The sequence below is a fragment of the Silurus meridionalis genome, chromosome 4 (assembly GCF_014805685.1).
Source record: "Silurus meridionalis isolate SWU-2019-XX chromosome 4, ASM1480568v1, whole genome shotgun sequence".
Classification (NCBI taxonomy): domain Eukaryota; kingdom Metazoa; phylum Chordata; class Actinopteri; order Siluriformes; family Siluridae; genus Silurus; species Silurus meridionalis.
In genome coordinates this window covers 6,808,994-6,822,842 of record NC_060887.1, presented here as the reverse complement: position 1 = coordinate 6,822,842, position 13,849 = coordinate 6,808,994, and the positions used below count along the sequence as shown (strand labels likewise).

Here is a 13,849-nt window from a genome sequence, read left to right as displayed (position 1 = left end):
AAGTAATGAGTGCACCTTCTTTCTGAACATCCCATTCTTCATTCCCTGTAATATTGAGCTTCACTCTTCTGGAAAGATGTTCTACTAGAATTTATGAAGATTTTGTGGAGATTCATTCAGCTATAAGGGTGTTAGTAAAGTCAGGTACTGAAGTATAGAAGATGAGGAGGTTCCTGGGGTGCAGTCGGCGTTCACATTCATCCCAAAGGTGTTCGCTTGGTGTTTGGAGATCTTCCACATCTTCCAACCCATGTAAAGCAGATCTTTAATGAAAACATTTGAATGACATGTTTTTGATCCCACTTTGGAGCTCCTCGTAAGCTCTCCACAACAGGCTTTCAATCAGTAAAGGACACGCCACATATTTGGATCATGAAGAGGGATTGTTCTAGGGTGCAAACAAACCTCAGGATGCAGATGCACATGAATATGGTTTATGTACGTTAAAAACAGGGTTAAGAATCTAGAGTTCGTTTCTGCCAAAGTTTCTTCAAAGCGTCCAGCTTACCCACACTGATTAGATATCGGACAGGTATAATGACACAGCCGACCGTGGAGAAAGAAAATCCATACGGTGCTGAACAACAATAGGTCTCCATTTCTCCAAACAACCAGGTTCCCAATGAGAAGATCAGCATTGGTGGGAGGTAGATGATTAAAGTCATGATGAGGCTGTTGGAGATGGTGTGAAGAGCTTGTTTCTTCTGTGGATGGATCTCGTTCTTTCCTGTCGGATCGGGTTTTCTCAAAGCCAGGAGGATGGAAATGTCACAGAAGGCGATAACCGGGAGCACCACCATCAGAGGAGTCGCCATTAAAGGAGTCGTAATCAACCGTGGCATTTGGCATACAAGCGATCCGAACATGAACATGATGCAGAACACCACCATTGTGATCACCTTCTTAACCACAACAAACTTCTTGCTGGTTTTGTAGACTATGGGGTGAACCACGGCGACGTAACAGTCCCAACAGATGCCACCCAGAAACAGAGGTCGTCCGATAAAGTTGAAACTGTACACAAAGATTAAAGCACTTTGTAAATAGCTAATATGCCATATCATGAAATTAAATATGAAGATTGGGATCTGAGCTGTGAAAAGGAGATCGACACCAGCCAGGCTGAGCATGAGGACGTCACTGGTGGATCTTTGTCTTTGCCTCTGGATGAGCTCATGGAGAACCCAAAGACTGGCTGGAAATCCCAATAGAAAACAGAATGCAGACACTGTTGACCAAATAACCGGTGCAGTGGAGTAACTCGTACAAAAGTCGTAGTAGTTCCAGTCCGATTTCTGAGTGCCGTTTAAAGGCGATGACAAATTGGAATTTTCTGCCATCAGAGTAAGCGATGAAGAAATCTACAAAATGGCCAAAGCGATTCCGAGCATGCAGTCGTCCTGCTGCGTTCAGGTGCAGGGGAAGAGAAACGGCTTTTATTGGGTTTTTGTGATCATTCTAAACTCGTTCACATTTTGAATATGCAAAGCCATAGAATGGACATGATATACAAGGGACTGGTCTTTATGCAGGATTTGGGAAATCCAACAATTATTCGTATGTTCAACCACACTTTTATGTTCTAAGTTAAATTGACATATCACAGGTCATGTTTTGTAAGGGGACATAATGTCATATAAGCAGTCTCAGACAGGGGGAGGTGGTATCTCTGTGGTTAAGGCTCTGGGTTACTAATCGGAAGGTCGGGGGTTTCAGTCCCAGGATTGCCCCTCTTGGGTTCTAAAGAATTAAGCACCTTTATCTTTTAAATTGTCTGCCTTTGGCTTGGAGGGCACCGGTTCTCCATGCATTAACAGGTCATGAGAGGCCCCACAACTGTCCTTAACCATGAATATGTCTGGAGGAATTGAGGACTCCAGGTCTTCTGACTAATCCATCCACCTGCTCCAACCATGAGATGTGCGCTTAAGCTTGTATCTTTTCATATCCTGGTCAACACATTGTAACTGGATAAGCTCATGACCCATATTACGAACCTGGAAAAATGTACCAGACATGGAAACTCCACACAGACAATAAGCTGAGCTCATGATTAAACCTGGGACCCTGGAAGTGTGAGGTCCCACCACTATTTACTTCACCCCTCAAATACAATAATAAAACAACTAAATCTTCAGTCCCCTAATTCTCTCTGTGGGTTGTAGAGATACCGAGGTCAGAGCTGTAAAGGTCTATGAGCAGGAGGACAAACGGCATTGTTGGTAGTGCATGAAATCATTATTCAAACTAAAAAATGGACCATGTTGATGGAGGTCTAAATGTATATAAACAATCACTTGGGAAAAATGATCGTTGACGCGAATGTAAAGCAAATCTGTTTAGCTCAATCATCATTCATTCCAATGTTTTTGCTCATGCAAATATTACTTGCACCATCAGTGGAAAATAACTTACAGTAAATCTGTCATAGGACATTGTTGTGCCAGTGTTTTACTGTCTGTGAATACTGGATATAGGTAAAGGTGGATTTTTTTTAGATAAAAAATTTGCCATTGCATGAAGTGACATGGATTATGACAGATGTTTCATCACTTTCCACATCTAGTCCATAATGCTGTTACAATAACCTCAAGAGAAGGAAGAAAATTTCATGCTACTTCATCTACTGCAATGTAATTGTGTGTCTCCAACATTGTGGGAGCATTTTTTTGGTGGGGGGGGCACACACATGGCTGGTAGAGTCTGGTGTCCCAATACTTTTGCTAATGTAGTGCAAGTTTAATTTCCTCTTACAGATTTTACAGAATAGATATTATAGTAATCAAAGCATTCATAACACATTTGAGAGCAGAGAACTTTGGAATATGATTCAAGAATCATTGCTTTTAATAGATTTTGACAAATCAGACAAAAAGACATTCATTCAAAAGCGATAAGAAAAAAAAATAGGATTAAATAAAAAGTTGAGTACTTCAGTATTTCAGTAAGTCTCAATTTTTGTTACTTCTGATTCATTCAATATCAGAATTATTTATCTGAAAATAAACTGTAATAGACAGTGATTGGTTTATTCATGTTTGGGACCTATTGGTGGGATGGTGGTGGTGGGGGGTTCAGGGGTCAATGCTTGCAAATAAGATGCCAGCAGATACACACAGTTCTAACATATAAAAAATAATATAGATAATATGAAAAAAGAACAATGATTTGAATTAAACTACACTGTTTTGTTGTCAGGGTTCGATGCTGGGCAGAAAACTGTTCTTGTAGAAAACGTGAATCGTTTTAAACGAGCAGTGAATATAAACCTTGCAGACGTCTCGTACCAGTTTTAATGAAAATGTAGAACTCGTTCTATTTCGAATAAATGGCAGGTCTGGTGACCATCACTTCCTTTCTGACCTTTCTTCTGAAATCTTGCCATGTACATCTTATTTGACTGTATATTTGTAAGAGATACACTATATGGATGTGGTAGAATGAAATGTAACTTTCACTTGAACTAGACTCGGACCTGTTGCAGCATCACATCTTCTCAGAAGAGTGGAGGTAACTATGAGTAACAGTATAGTTTCTTGATTTTTCTATATAGTATTCGAGATCTATATCACACTAAATAAAGTTCTCCAAAGTTTCTGATTTCTACAATTGTTCAGCTGCAGGTTGTCGCCAGTGGTGTCCATGTTTTTCAAAAATAGTGAAGGTCATTTTTTTGTTTTCCGATTCCAGCTCCATTATTCACTTCATTTCTTCCAGAAGTTCTTTAGAATGTCCAGTTTACCCGCAGTGCCCAGGTGGAGAAGAGGCATAATGACGCATCCGGCAGTATTAAAACAAAATCCCAGGAAATCTAAACGACAATAGAGCTCTGTTTCTGTGAGCGGAAACAGCTTTCCGAAGGAGAAAATCACCACTGGCGGCAGATAGACAACGAAGGTCATGATGAGGCTGTTGGAGATGGTGTGAAGAGCTCGTTTCTTCTGTGGATGGATGTTGTAATTTCCTGTCGGATCTGGTTTTCTCAGGGCTTGAAGTATGGAGAAATCACAAAAGGCAATAACCGGCAGCGCCACCGTTAATGGACTGGCGATATAAAAAGTTGTAACCAACCACGACATGGTGCTTACAATCACTCCAGCAACTACAATGGTGAAACAGATCACGACTGTGATCGCCTTTTTTACGACAATCAGTTTCTGACTTGTTTTGTACACTATGGGGTAAACCACAGCCACGTAACAGTCCCAACAGATACAAGCCATAAACAGAGGACGTCCACTGAGGCTCAAGCTGAAGATAAAGTTCAAAGAAAGATCTAGATCTTTAATATGCCATAGCATGAAATTACACACACTGATTGGGATCTGAGCTGTGAAAATTAGATCGATGACAGCCAAGCTGAGTATGAAGACATCACTGCTGGATCTTTGTCTTTGCTTCTGGAGGAGCTCGTGGAGAACCCAAAGACTTGCTGGAAATCCCAAGAGGAAGCAGATCAGAGAGACTACTGACCAGATAGCAGGGGCAGTGGGGTAACCTGCACACCAGTTGAATTCAGTTTCCTGAGTGCTGTTTGGAAAAAATGATGAGTTTGCACTTTTGAAAGGTCTCAGATTTGCTGCCATTTCTAAAATGTGGCTATTTTCGTCTAATTGATGAAAATATTAAAGGGCAGATCCAAGCACATGGTCCATCGCAACAATCCGAAACATGGTCCTGCTTTGATCAATAGAGATTTATCTACTTTACTCAAATCAGCATCACATTTTGAATATGCAAATGTATCAGATGGTGAAAGAAGGGAGCTTTCTGCAGGAGATGAGAAACCTATGTTTTATTCATACTCTTCCAGCAGTTCTTCAGAGTGTCCAGTTTACCCGCAGTGCCCAGGTGGAGAAGAGGCATAATGACGCATCCGGCCGTATTAAAACAAAATCCCAGGAAATCTAAACAATAGAGCTCTGTTTCTGTGAGCGGAATCAGCTGTCCGAAGGAGAAAATCACCACCGGCGGCAGATAGACAACGAAGGTCATGATGAGGCTGTTGGAGATGGTGTGAAGAGCTCGTTTCTTCTGTGGATGAATGTTGTTGTTTCCTGAGGGATCTGTTTTTTTCAGGGCTTGAAGTATGGAGAAATCACAGAATGTGATAACCGGCAGCGCCACCGTTAACGGAAAGACTGTGAAAGCAGTGGAAATCAGCCATGTTGTAACACATAAAGCCGAAGCACAGACTCCAACAGCCAACAAGATCACGACTGTGATCGCCTTCTTAACCACAATGAGTGTCTGACTGGTTTTGTACACTATGGGGTAAACCACAGCCACGTAACAGTCCCAACAGATACAAGCCATAAACAGAGGTCGTCCAAGGAGGTTTAAGCTGTAGAGAAAGTCTGTGAGAACTTCTAGATCTTTAATATGCCATAGCATGAAATTACACACACTGATTGGGATCTGAGCTGTAAAAATGAGATCGAGAACGGCCAGGGCAACCATGAAGACGTCACTGCTGGATCTTTGTCTTTGCCTCTGGAGGATCTCATGGAGAACCCAAAGACTTGCTGGAAATCCCAAGAGGAAGCAGATCAGAGATACTGCTGTCCAGATAGCAGGGGCAGTGGGGTAACCTGCACACCAGTTGTAGTAACTAAAGTCCGTTTCCTGAGTGCTGTTCAGAATGAATGAATTTCCTTTGGAAGATCTCACCTCTGCTGCCATTTCTGAGAGGTGCATGTTTTGATGAACGCTCGAAAATATTAAAGCGCATATCCGAGCGCATCACACAAATCTGCTGCTCGTGCTGTGATGAAATGCAGAGTGAGAATCGAGGGGTTTGTGTTGACTTGCTTGAATCACCCTCATGTTTTGAATATGCAAAGTCACAAAATGGTTGTGATTATACAAAGATTTGGGCTTCATGCAGGAGATGGGAAACCTGTTCTATATGCATCGATTTTCACCAGTTTTTTTTTTTTTTTATTCATTTTCAGTATTTTAAAGGTGGATAATCCAGGACAGGACAGGACTTGACCTTAGCGTTGGTTTTCTGAGTTGTTTTGTAGTGAGGGAATATGGAATCATTGGACTGCTTGTAATTGGAAGTAAATTTTTTCATGGAGGATCCATAAACACAAGTTCTTCCCATCTTAATTAACTCTCATTCCACATTTATTCTTAGTATTTAGTCATAATAACCTCCACCCTTCTGGGAAGATGTTTCCACAAGATTTTGTGCAAATGGAGACTAAATGCACAATAGGATGTTCCAAAATCATATCCTGAACTTATGGTAAGATTTCACAAACTTTTGTCCATATAAGGTGCCAAACCTGATCTGAGCTCCTGAACACTTGAATCCGATTGTTCTGAAAGTAGTCCCGGCTAACAGACTGACGTTCTTGTGATAATCCTAATGTACTGTCACTTCTCTAGTTAGTGCTCCTTCACTGGGATTTGTATGGAAGGTCTGTTTATGGAAGGAGTCTCCAGTGTCAGAAGCAGGTTGGGACAATCATCAGGTTTACGTCCAATCTTTTTCATAAAGGGTCAGTGTGGGGGCATGTTTTCATTCCGACCAATCAAAGGGCTCACCAGGTAGAATTTGGTGTGGACCTGCTTGTGGAAAAAGATTGGACACTCCTGCTCCTGGTGTTCATTATTTTGCTAGAAAAGCCTCCACCCGTTTAAGCGTTTTTATCTCCCAACAATACAGAAGAACTGAAATTGATCTAAAGAAGCCAATGGAAATAACACATTAAATCGCCATGTAATCTAGTGGAACATCTTCCCAGAATAATGGAGCTTATTCGAACAGCAAACAATGACTGAACGTGGAAAGGGATGTTAAAAAAAAAAAAAAAAGAAGCAGCACATACCGATCTTCTGCTCAAGTTCCTATACATTTTTGTCCATGCAGTGTCCATGTTCATTTCTTCCAGCATTTGGTGATCATGTCCAGCTTCCCCAAACTGACCAGACAGAAAATGGACATAATGACGCATCCAGCGGTGGAGAAACAAACCCCGTAGCAGTTAATACAACAAGAGAGTTCTGCTTCTGTAAACGGCATCAGCATCCCGAACGAGAAGATCATCGTGGGTGGCAGATACACAACCAGCGTCATGATGAAGCTGCAGGAGATGATGTGAAGAGCTCGTTTCTTCTGTGGATGGACGTTGTAGTTTCCTGTCGGATCGGGTCTCCTCAGAGCTCGAAGTACGGAAATATCACAGAAGGTGATAACCGGGAGCGCCACGAATAAAGGCGAGCCGATGAAAGGAGTTGTGATCAACCACGTTGCCGTTCCCTCGACTAATCCACATCCTGCTATATTGAGGTATATGATGATTGTGATTGACATCTTGATTGTGTGCAATGTCTTATTGGTTTTGTACACTATGGGGTAAACCACAGCCATATAACTATCCCAGCAGGTGCAAGCCATAAACAGAGGGCGTCCATTCAGGCTCAAGCTGAAGACGATGTTTAAGAAAAACTGAAGCTCTCTGAATTGCCATATCATGAAGTTACACACATTGAACGGAACATGAGCTGTGAAGATGAGATCGAGAACGGCCAGGTTGAGGATGAAAATATCACTGGTGGATTTTTTTCTGCGCCTTTGGACGAGCTCATGGAGAACCCAAATACTGGCTGGAAATCCCAAGAGGAAGCTGATTAGAGACACTGCTGAGAAAATCCCAACAGCAATGGGGTAATCTGTACACCAGCCGTAGTAACTCCAGTCCATTCCCTGAGTGCTGTTTGATGATGACGACAAATTTGAAGAAACCATTTCTGCAGTGTGAAATTGTACGTCCAACAGCTCAATCGCCAATTCACAAAAACTCCAGGACTGTAGAATCCACTGCTTTTACGATGTTCTTCAGCCGGGTACTGACAAGCGATCTTGGTTAAATCATGTTTACACTTTTGAATATGCAAAACCATACGATGGGTGAAGGATGGGCTTTTCTGCAGGAGATGGGAAACTGGAGCTTTATTGTTTCATTCATCTTCATGATGCATGTTTTGATCGTTTTTTTTCCCAAGGTGTGGGATGGTGGATGAAGAAATTCTACTCCGCCTGTTATTAACCGAACTCCATTTTGCTAATATTGGAGGCTTTTTGTTCCTGGCACAACACGGAAGTTCTGACACAAGTTTTTTCTACTCGATACATACTTTTTTTCCATCCATGCTGGTGGTGTTGGGATTTTAAAACCTGGGAAAACCTCGTCTTTGCTACATCCTGCAAGCAAAATCAATTTTGGTGGGTTTTTGAGAACTTTGGTCATTGAGTAAATTTGGAATCAAAGCCTGAGTTTGAAAAAAAAAATTTACAAGCAAAATATGAAGCAAATTTTCCTGATTTTGATTGGATGTTGCCAAACGGTGAAAAATGCACCCAAAATCTTACAATGAGAATATTTTACTAGTGACCATATTTTTAGTTAGTTATTGTGAGAGAAACCATGAAAAACACCCACAGAGGGCTCCACAAACTTTTGTCCTTGTTGTTCATGCACCAAACTTTGTTCTCTAACCTTCTAATCCCTAAAAGTTCAATGCAAATCACTGCAAGCACTCACGAGTTGCATCTGTTGATATAAATACGGTTCTCATTTACAGTTGATCAGGTGTAAGACAAAACATGTACGAGTGATCGGGGTCATGTGAACCTGTCGTCACCATTACTTGACAAACACAAACGTACTGGAACTGGTTACGCAAACATCGTCATACTCAGGAGTTATCCTTTATGTAGAAAGGTCCATTCTCGGGGCAAATCAGACTTGGGGTTTTATTAGTCAAACCAAGACACGGAAAAAGGTAGCTTAGCTTCTGATTGGAAGGTCATGAGTTCTAATCCCAAGAAAAATACAAACACATTTGTTCGAACATGGCCTTAATAAACAGAAGATTTGGCAACATTGCCCTCTGCTAACAAGGGCAGGTACTGTGAAATTTAGACAGGAAGGTGGCCTTACAACAGGGTTTGATCTTTACACAGTGGAGCTCCTGGATAGTGTTCATGGATTAGCCTACAGAGTGCTTGTATGGAGTGTATCCGTCAAAGTCCACCAGAGAGTGAGTAGACCAACCCCCTCAACTGGAGCAAACAATTATCTGTTTTCAGTAAGTTGGTTCTCCTGTGGAGGAGGTGGCTCAGCTCCAGGAACTGTTTGAGAAGCAGGTTTGAGAAGAGGGACATGGGGAATTGTAAACAATTATGTAGGAAAGCAGCAGAATTGGCTTTTTAATTTCACCCTTAGTTGCATGTTCTATTTAAAGAGCCAGTCTGACTGAGTTGTAGAAAGCTGGTATTTGGCAACTTGTTCCTCCTGCCTGTGAAAAAACTCAAACGTTTAACTCCAATGTCCAGTGCTGGAACCTCAGATAGAGCATGGAAATTGAAAGGATTAGTAACCTAAGACTAAGCAGACATGAGGAAGTAAAGCTGAAGAAAGGATTATAGTGCTGCTGAGCAGATAGCAGGGGCAGTGGGGAAACCTGTAGTCTATTGCAGGTTTGCTGTTTGATGTTGGTGGAGAAATAAATTGCAGTTCTGCGACGTGGATGTTTATATTTGAACAGCAATCAGAAAGCCGTGTCTTTTGCAACAGAGTCAACAAGAAGACGATGGAGCTTTAATGGTCTTGCTGAAATCACGTTCACATTTTGAATATGCAAAGCCACTGGATGCTCTGCTGGAGTTTCTGAAATGCTTAGATTTTTCCACTGACACAGATTAGTGATTCTGCGCTGGGCATTTCTGCTCTGATATATTTATTTATTTAATGCATGAACATCAGCACCATGTGATTCATGCAGCAAAAGAATGCTGATGAACCTGGTTTTGGAGGACCAGACAATTTGAATACAACTTTGACTGCTGTTCATTACTGCTAGATTGGATGGATACTGTTGTCAAATAAAAGAAAACAAAAAAACCCCTGACAAGCACACATGGCATGGATCTGAGATGGAGAAAAGAATAGTTTTGTAATAGTTTTTATTTAAAAAAAACCTGTCTGCTGATTGGTTTGTACAGTATGTACAGAAAGAGAGAGAGAAAGAAATGAAGATTCTTACAGAGCATTGCTTTAAACACTGCTGTGATGTTGCTCCACGTTACATCATCTCGCACGTTCTTCTGCTCTGAGCGAGTTGAAAGAAAAGTTCAGAGCGAGAGAGAGAAAGAGAGCGATTTGTGAAGCCATTTTCTTTTTGTTCGAGTAGAACGTCTACGGAATCGCAAGGATAATTACAGTAACATTATAAATAAGACACTTTTTCAAGAAAATGGCTTGAAAAGGTGAGGAGATTCCTGGGGTGCAGACAGCGTTCATCTCAACTGTGTTTAATCGGTAGCAGGAGATCTTCCACACCTTCCAACCCATGGAAAGCAGATCATCATGGAGCATGATGTGCATAACTGTCATGCTGGAACAGGTTTTGGGTCTCCTAGTTCAAGTTCCCAAAGACGTTCTCCAACATTGGGGGAACAGTTTGGGGAAAGAAAAGTCAAAACTTTTGGCAATAATAGTGTCTATAAAGCTGTAAGTTTAGTAAATTATATTAACTATTTAATTATATTAACTAACTATTATATTCTTTTCTCCTCCGTCCTTCCCCAGGTGTCCTTCTTCTTGTTCATCATTTTCGTGGTGTACACCATGCTGCCCTTCTCCATGAGAGACGCCATCATTGCCAGCGTTCTCACCTGCTCGTCTCACACCATCGTCCTCGGAGTGTGTTTGTCAACCGCCAGAGAGAGCACCGAGCATCTGGTGTGGCAGGTCAGTGCACGTCCTTCTTCTCAGTGAGTGAGTGAGAGGGATGGTGAGATGGTTGATGAATGTGCCTGGATGTTATACAGTATCAGTTATAATCTATACGAGGTCAAGAAAGTACTTTATTGATCTCCGTATCCACGCCATCACCCTCGAAATAGTCCCCTTTCACAGCAATACAGCGCCCCAGCGTTCTTCTGGAACGTTCTTCTATGATTCCCTCACAATCTCTGCAGGACTCGAATCTGGCGAGTAGGGTGGGTGTGGAAGTGAGATCATGTGGCTCATTCTCTGACCATCATCGTGCTCGAGTTGCTGAGCCGTTTCCACATTTTCATCCCAAAGGTGTTCAGCCGTCATACTCTGGCATCCAATACAATTGTGTACCTCCAGGTTTGTGCTCACAGTTTGGAGAAGAACCACCTCTGGCTGGAAGTGTCTTACATACTTTTGTCTTCAGACTGTGGAAAGAGGCTTTTAATCAGACTTTCCAGCGAGGATCTGGAGTCGTTTAAACACCTCCTCGAAACGTCATGAAGAACAATAGCGCTGATTTTGACTTGGTGCTCCGTTCGCCCTCTAATCCGCCGCTGTCAGAGAAAGGATTGATTCTTCCCTATTCTTTTCAGCATCTACAAAAAAAAATGTCTGTCACCTTCACCCTCCTCCTTTTTCTTCCCGCTTTTCTTTATTTTCTCTCTCTGTTTTGATCATCACGGGTGCAGGAGCAAAGGCGTCTGAGAAAAACCTCAGCTCTGACAGCTGGAAACGCATGGAACACGTGAACGTCAGACACGAGCACAAAAGAACCCACGAGCGAGTCTAATAAACGCCATCGTACAGACGACTGAATATTAATGCACTTTACATGTAGCGTTTCTAAAAATCCACCACGGGTTTGAAGTAAATAAAAGACTAGTCGAACTGCACACGATGCAAATCCTGTTTTTATAACAAAGATGCAGCGTAAATGTAGTCTGGGACATAATGAAGACAAGCAGAAGAAGAATGTGTGATGAATGCAGGCTGCACTGGGAACATCTGAATCCTTTTTTTTAAATTAAAAATAAGATCCAAAGTAATAATGCTGGTCTAAAGGCTGCTTTGGTTCTTCTCTGCGTCTGAGTTCTCCAATCTACGTCATGCAATATTCCACTTTTAAGAGCCATATGTGGATCTTCACCAAACTGTTGGAGGTACACAATGATCCAGGGCATCTTTGGATGCTGTAGCAAAGTTCACTCGATCTAGGAGACCCAAACCTGTTACAGCATTTGCGCAGCTCCTTGAAGATCTTACTTCTACACCTACATTAGTACCTGACTTTACTAACACCCTTGTAGCTGTCTGAGCACAGATCTCCTCAAAAATCTAGTGGAACATCTTCTCAGTAGAGTGGAGCTTATTATAACAGGAAATGGAGACTAAATGTGGAATGGGACGTTCACAAAAAAGCACAGGATCTTTGTAAAGTAGCCTTTTTAGTTGCATGATGATTAAATGCGAAGATAAAATTGAAGGAACATGGCAAGGAACCAACTTGGCTTCTTGCTGAAGCTCTGGAGTGCACGCTAAACACTTAACTGACCTAATTATCCTGCTTTTATCAGGGATTTACTTTCATCTAATTATGTGTTCATTTCAGCGTTAACCCCAACGCTTGTCAACATCTGATGTGTAGATTCAGACATACAAGGTTGCCAGATTGAACTTAAACCCACCGTTCAAATACCCAAATAGGTAAAAAATACGGACTTTTTATGGTTATATGTGAATGAGACTTACAGTGTTCTGGACAAACGTTTGTGGACACCTGAGCACAAGATTATGTGCTTCTTTCTGAACATCCCATTCCCCATTTTTTGTACTGTAAGCAGGAGATCCTCCACTCCAACCCGCTGAAAAGCAGATCTTCATGTAGCTGGCTTTGTGCACAGGGGTTGCATTGTCATGCTGGAACCGGTTCTCTTAGTTCCACTGCCTCCAACGGTTTTGGGAAGAACCATGACTTGATAAGCAGGATGTTTATTCGCACCATTATTTTGTATCCTGACCACACTCGTATTTCCAGCTACAAAAGCATGTTTATGTCTGTGAATAAAAATGTCGTCTGGTTATTGTGGGCTTCTCCAGGGGAAGCCGTGCTACCATTGGACGTGTTGGCGCTGGCTCCTGCAGGCTAACAGGTTTACGGCTCTGCAGGCTTCCAGCGGGCTGTCGGTTTCAGGCGTACACATGCCAACATCTCAGCAGCCTTCATGTGCATGACTCATGCCAACTTCTCCACTCACCAAACCACATGCACGAGTATCGTTTCTTTTCCCTGCGAAGGGCAGTTGACTTGTTTTTAGGGAGTTCTTGATGTTTAAAAGCTCCCAGATTAATTGTGTTGAATTTTAGGACCAGGATATTTGAGGGGCAGAATCTCATCTGTCTTATGGCTCTTAATTAGAGACCTTAATTTAGATTACATTTATACACTCTGGTATACTATAACAGTACTCACATCTTGGTGATGCTGGGAATTTAACTCATGAATTTTGGATCCAATGGCCATTAATATTCCAGTCAATTTCCATAACTCTTTTAACAATAGACATTGTCCTGAAGCAGCTTTACAGACATCAACAGATTATATACACAAATTTTAGCTCCAGAAATCAGACAGATATCAGTTTATCCCTAATGAGCGAACCAGCAATGCTAGAAAAAACTGAGACTTCAAGAAACCTTAAGAGGAACCGGGTTATTTTCATTGATGGACATTTGAATGAAAAAGCGACTTGCAGCTGTGAGCCTCTGCAGCAAACTATATAACTTGAAGTCCAAATCCATCTTCATTGTACCCATATCCTGGATAATGACAGTAGGTGGAATGTGGTGGAATTAGCGCTCTTTACTCTCTGCACAGCGATGAATAAGGCGGCTAAGTGAAACACCAGAACGTTTCCGTAGTGCTCTCGTCACGTTCTCGCTCGGGGAAGATTGAACAGGATGGATGATGGAGGTGTTGTCGGGGTGAGCAGCAGGATTAGATTTCATTAAAGCTGAAATCTTTCCTGCGGTGGGCGTCATCAGAACGCATCCCG

General features: G+C 41.9%; 1 protein-coding gene across 5 annotated transcripts in view; it reads left to right on the top strand.

Moving 5' to 3' along the window:
* The window catches only part of adcy2a (adenylate cyclase 2a), a 71,436-nt gene that overhangs the window by 28,154 nt on the left and 29,433 nt on the right, over positions 1-13,849 (top strand). For 4 of the 5 annotated variants that reach the window (XM_046847509.1, XM_046847510.1, XM_046847507.1 and 1 more), the window contains one exon: positions 10,605-10,766. In XM_046847509.1, the coding sequence (XP_046703465.1) occupies positions 10,605-10,766 (162 nt within the window). Of the gene's footprint in view, positions 1-8,994; positions 9,055-10,604; positions 10,767-13,849 lie in introns of those variants that run through there. The other variant, XM_046847511.1, reaches the window with a different exon arrangement.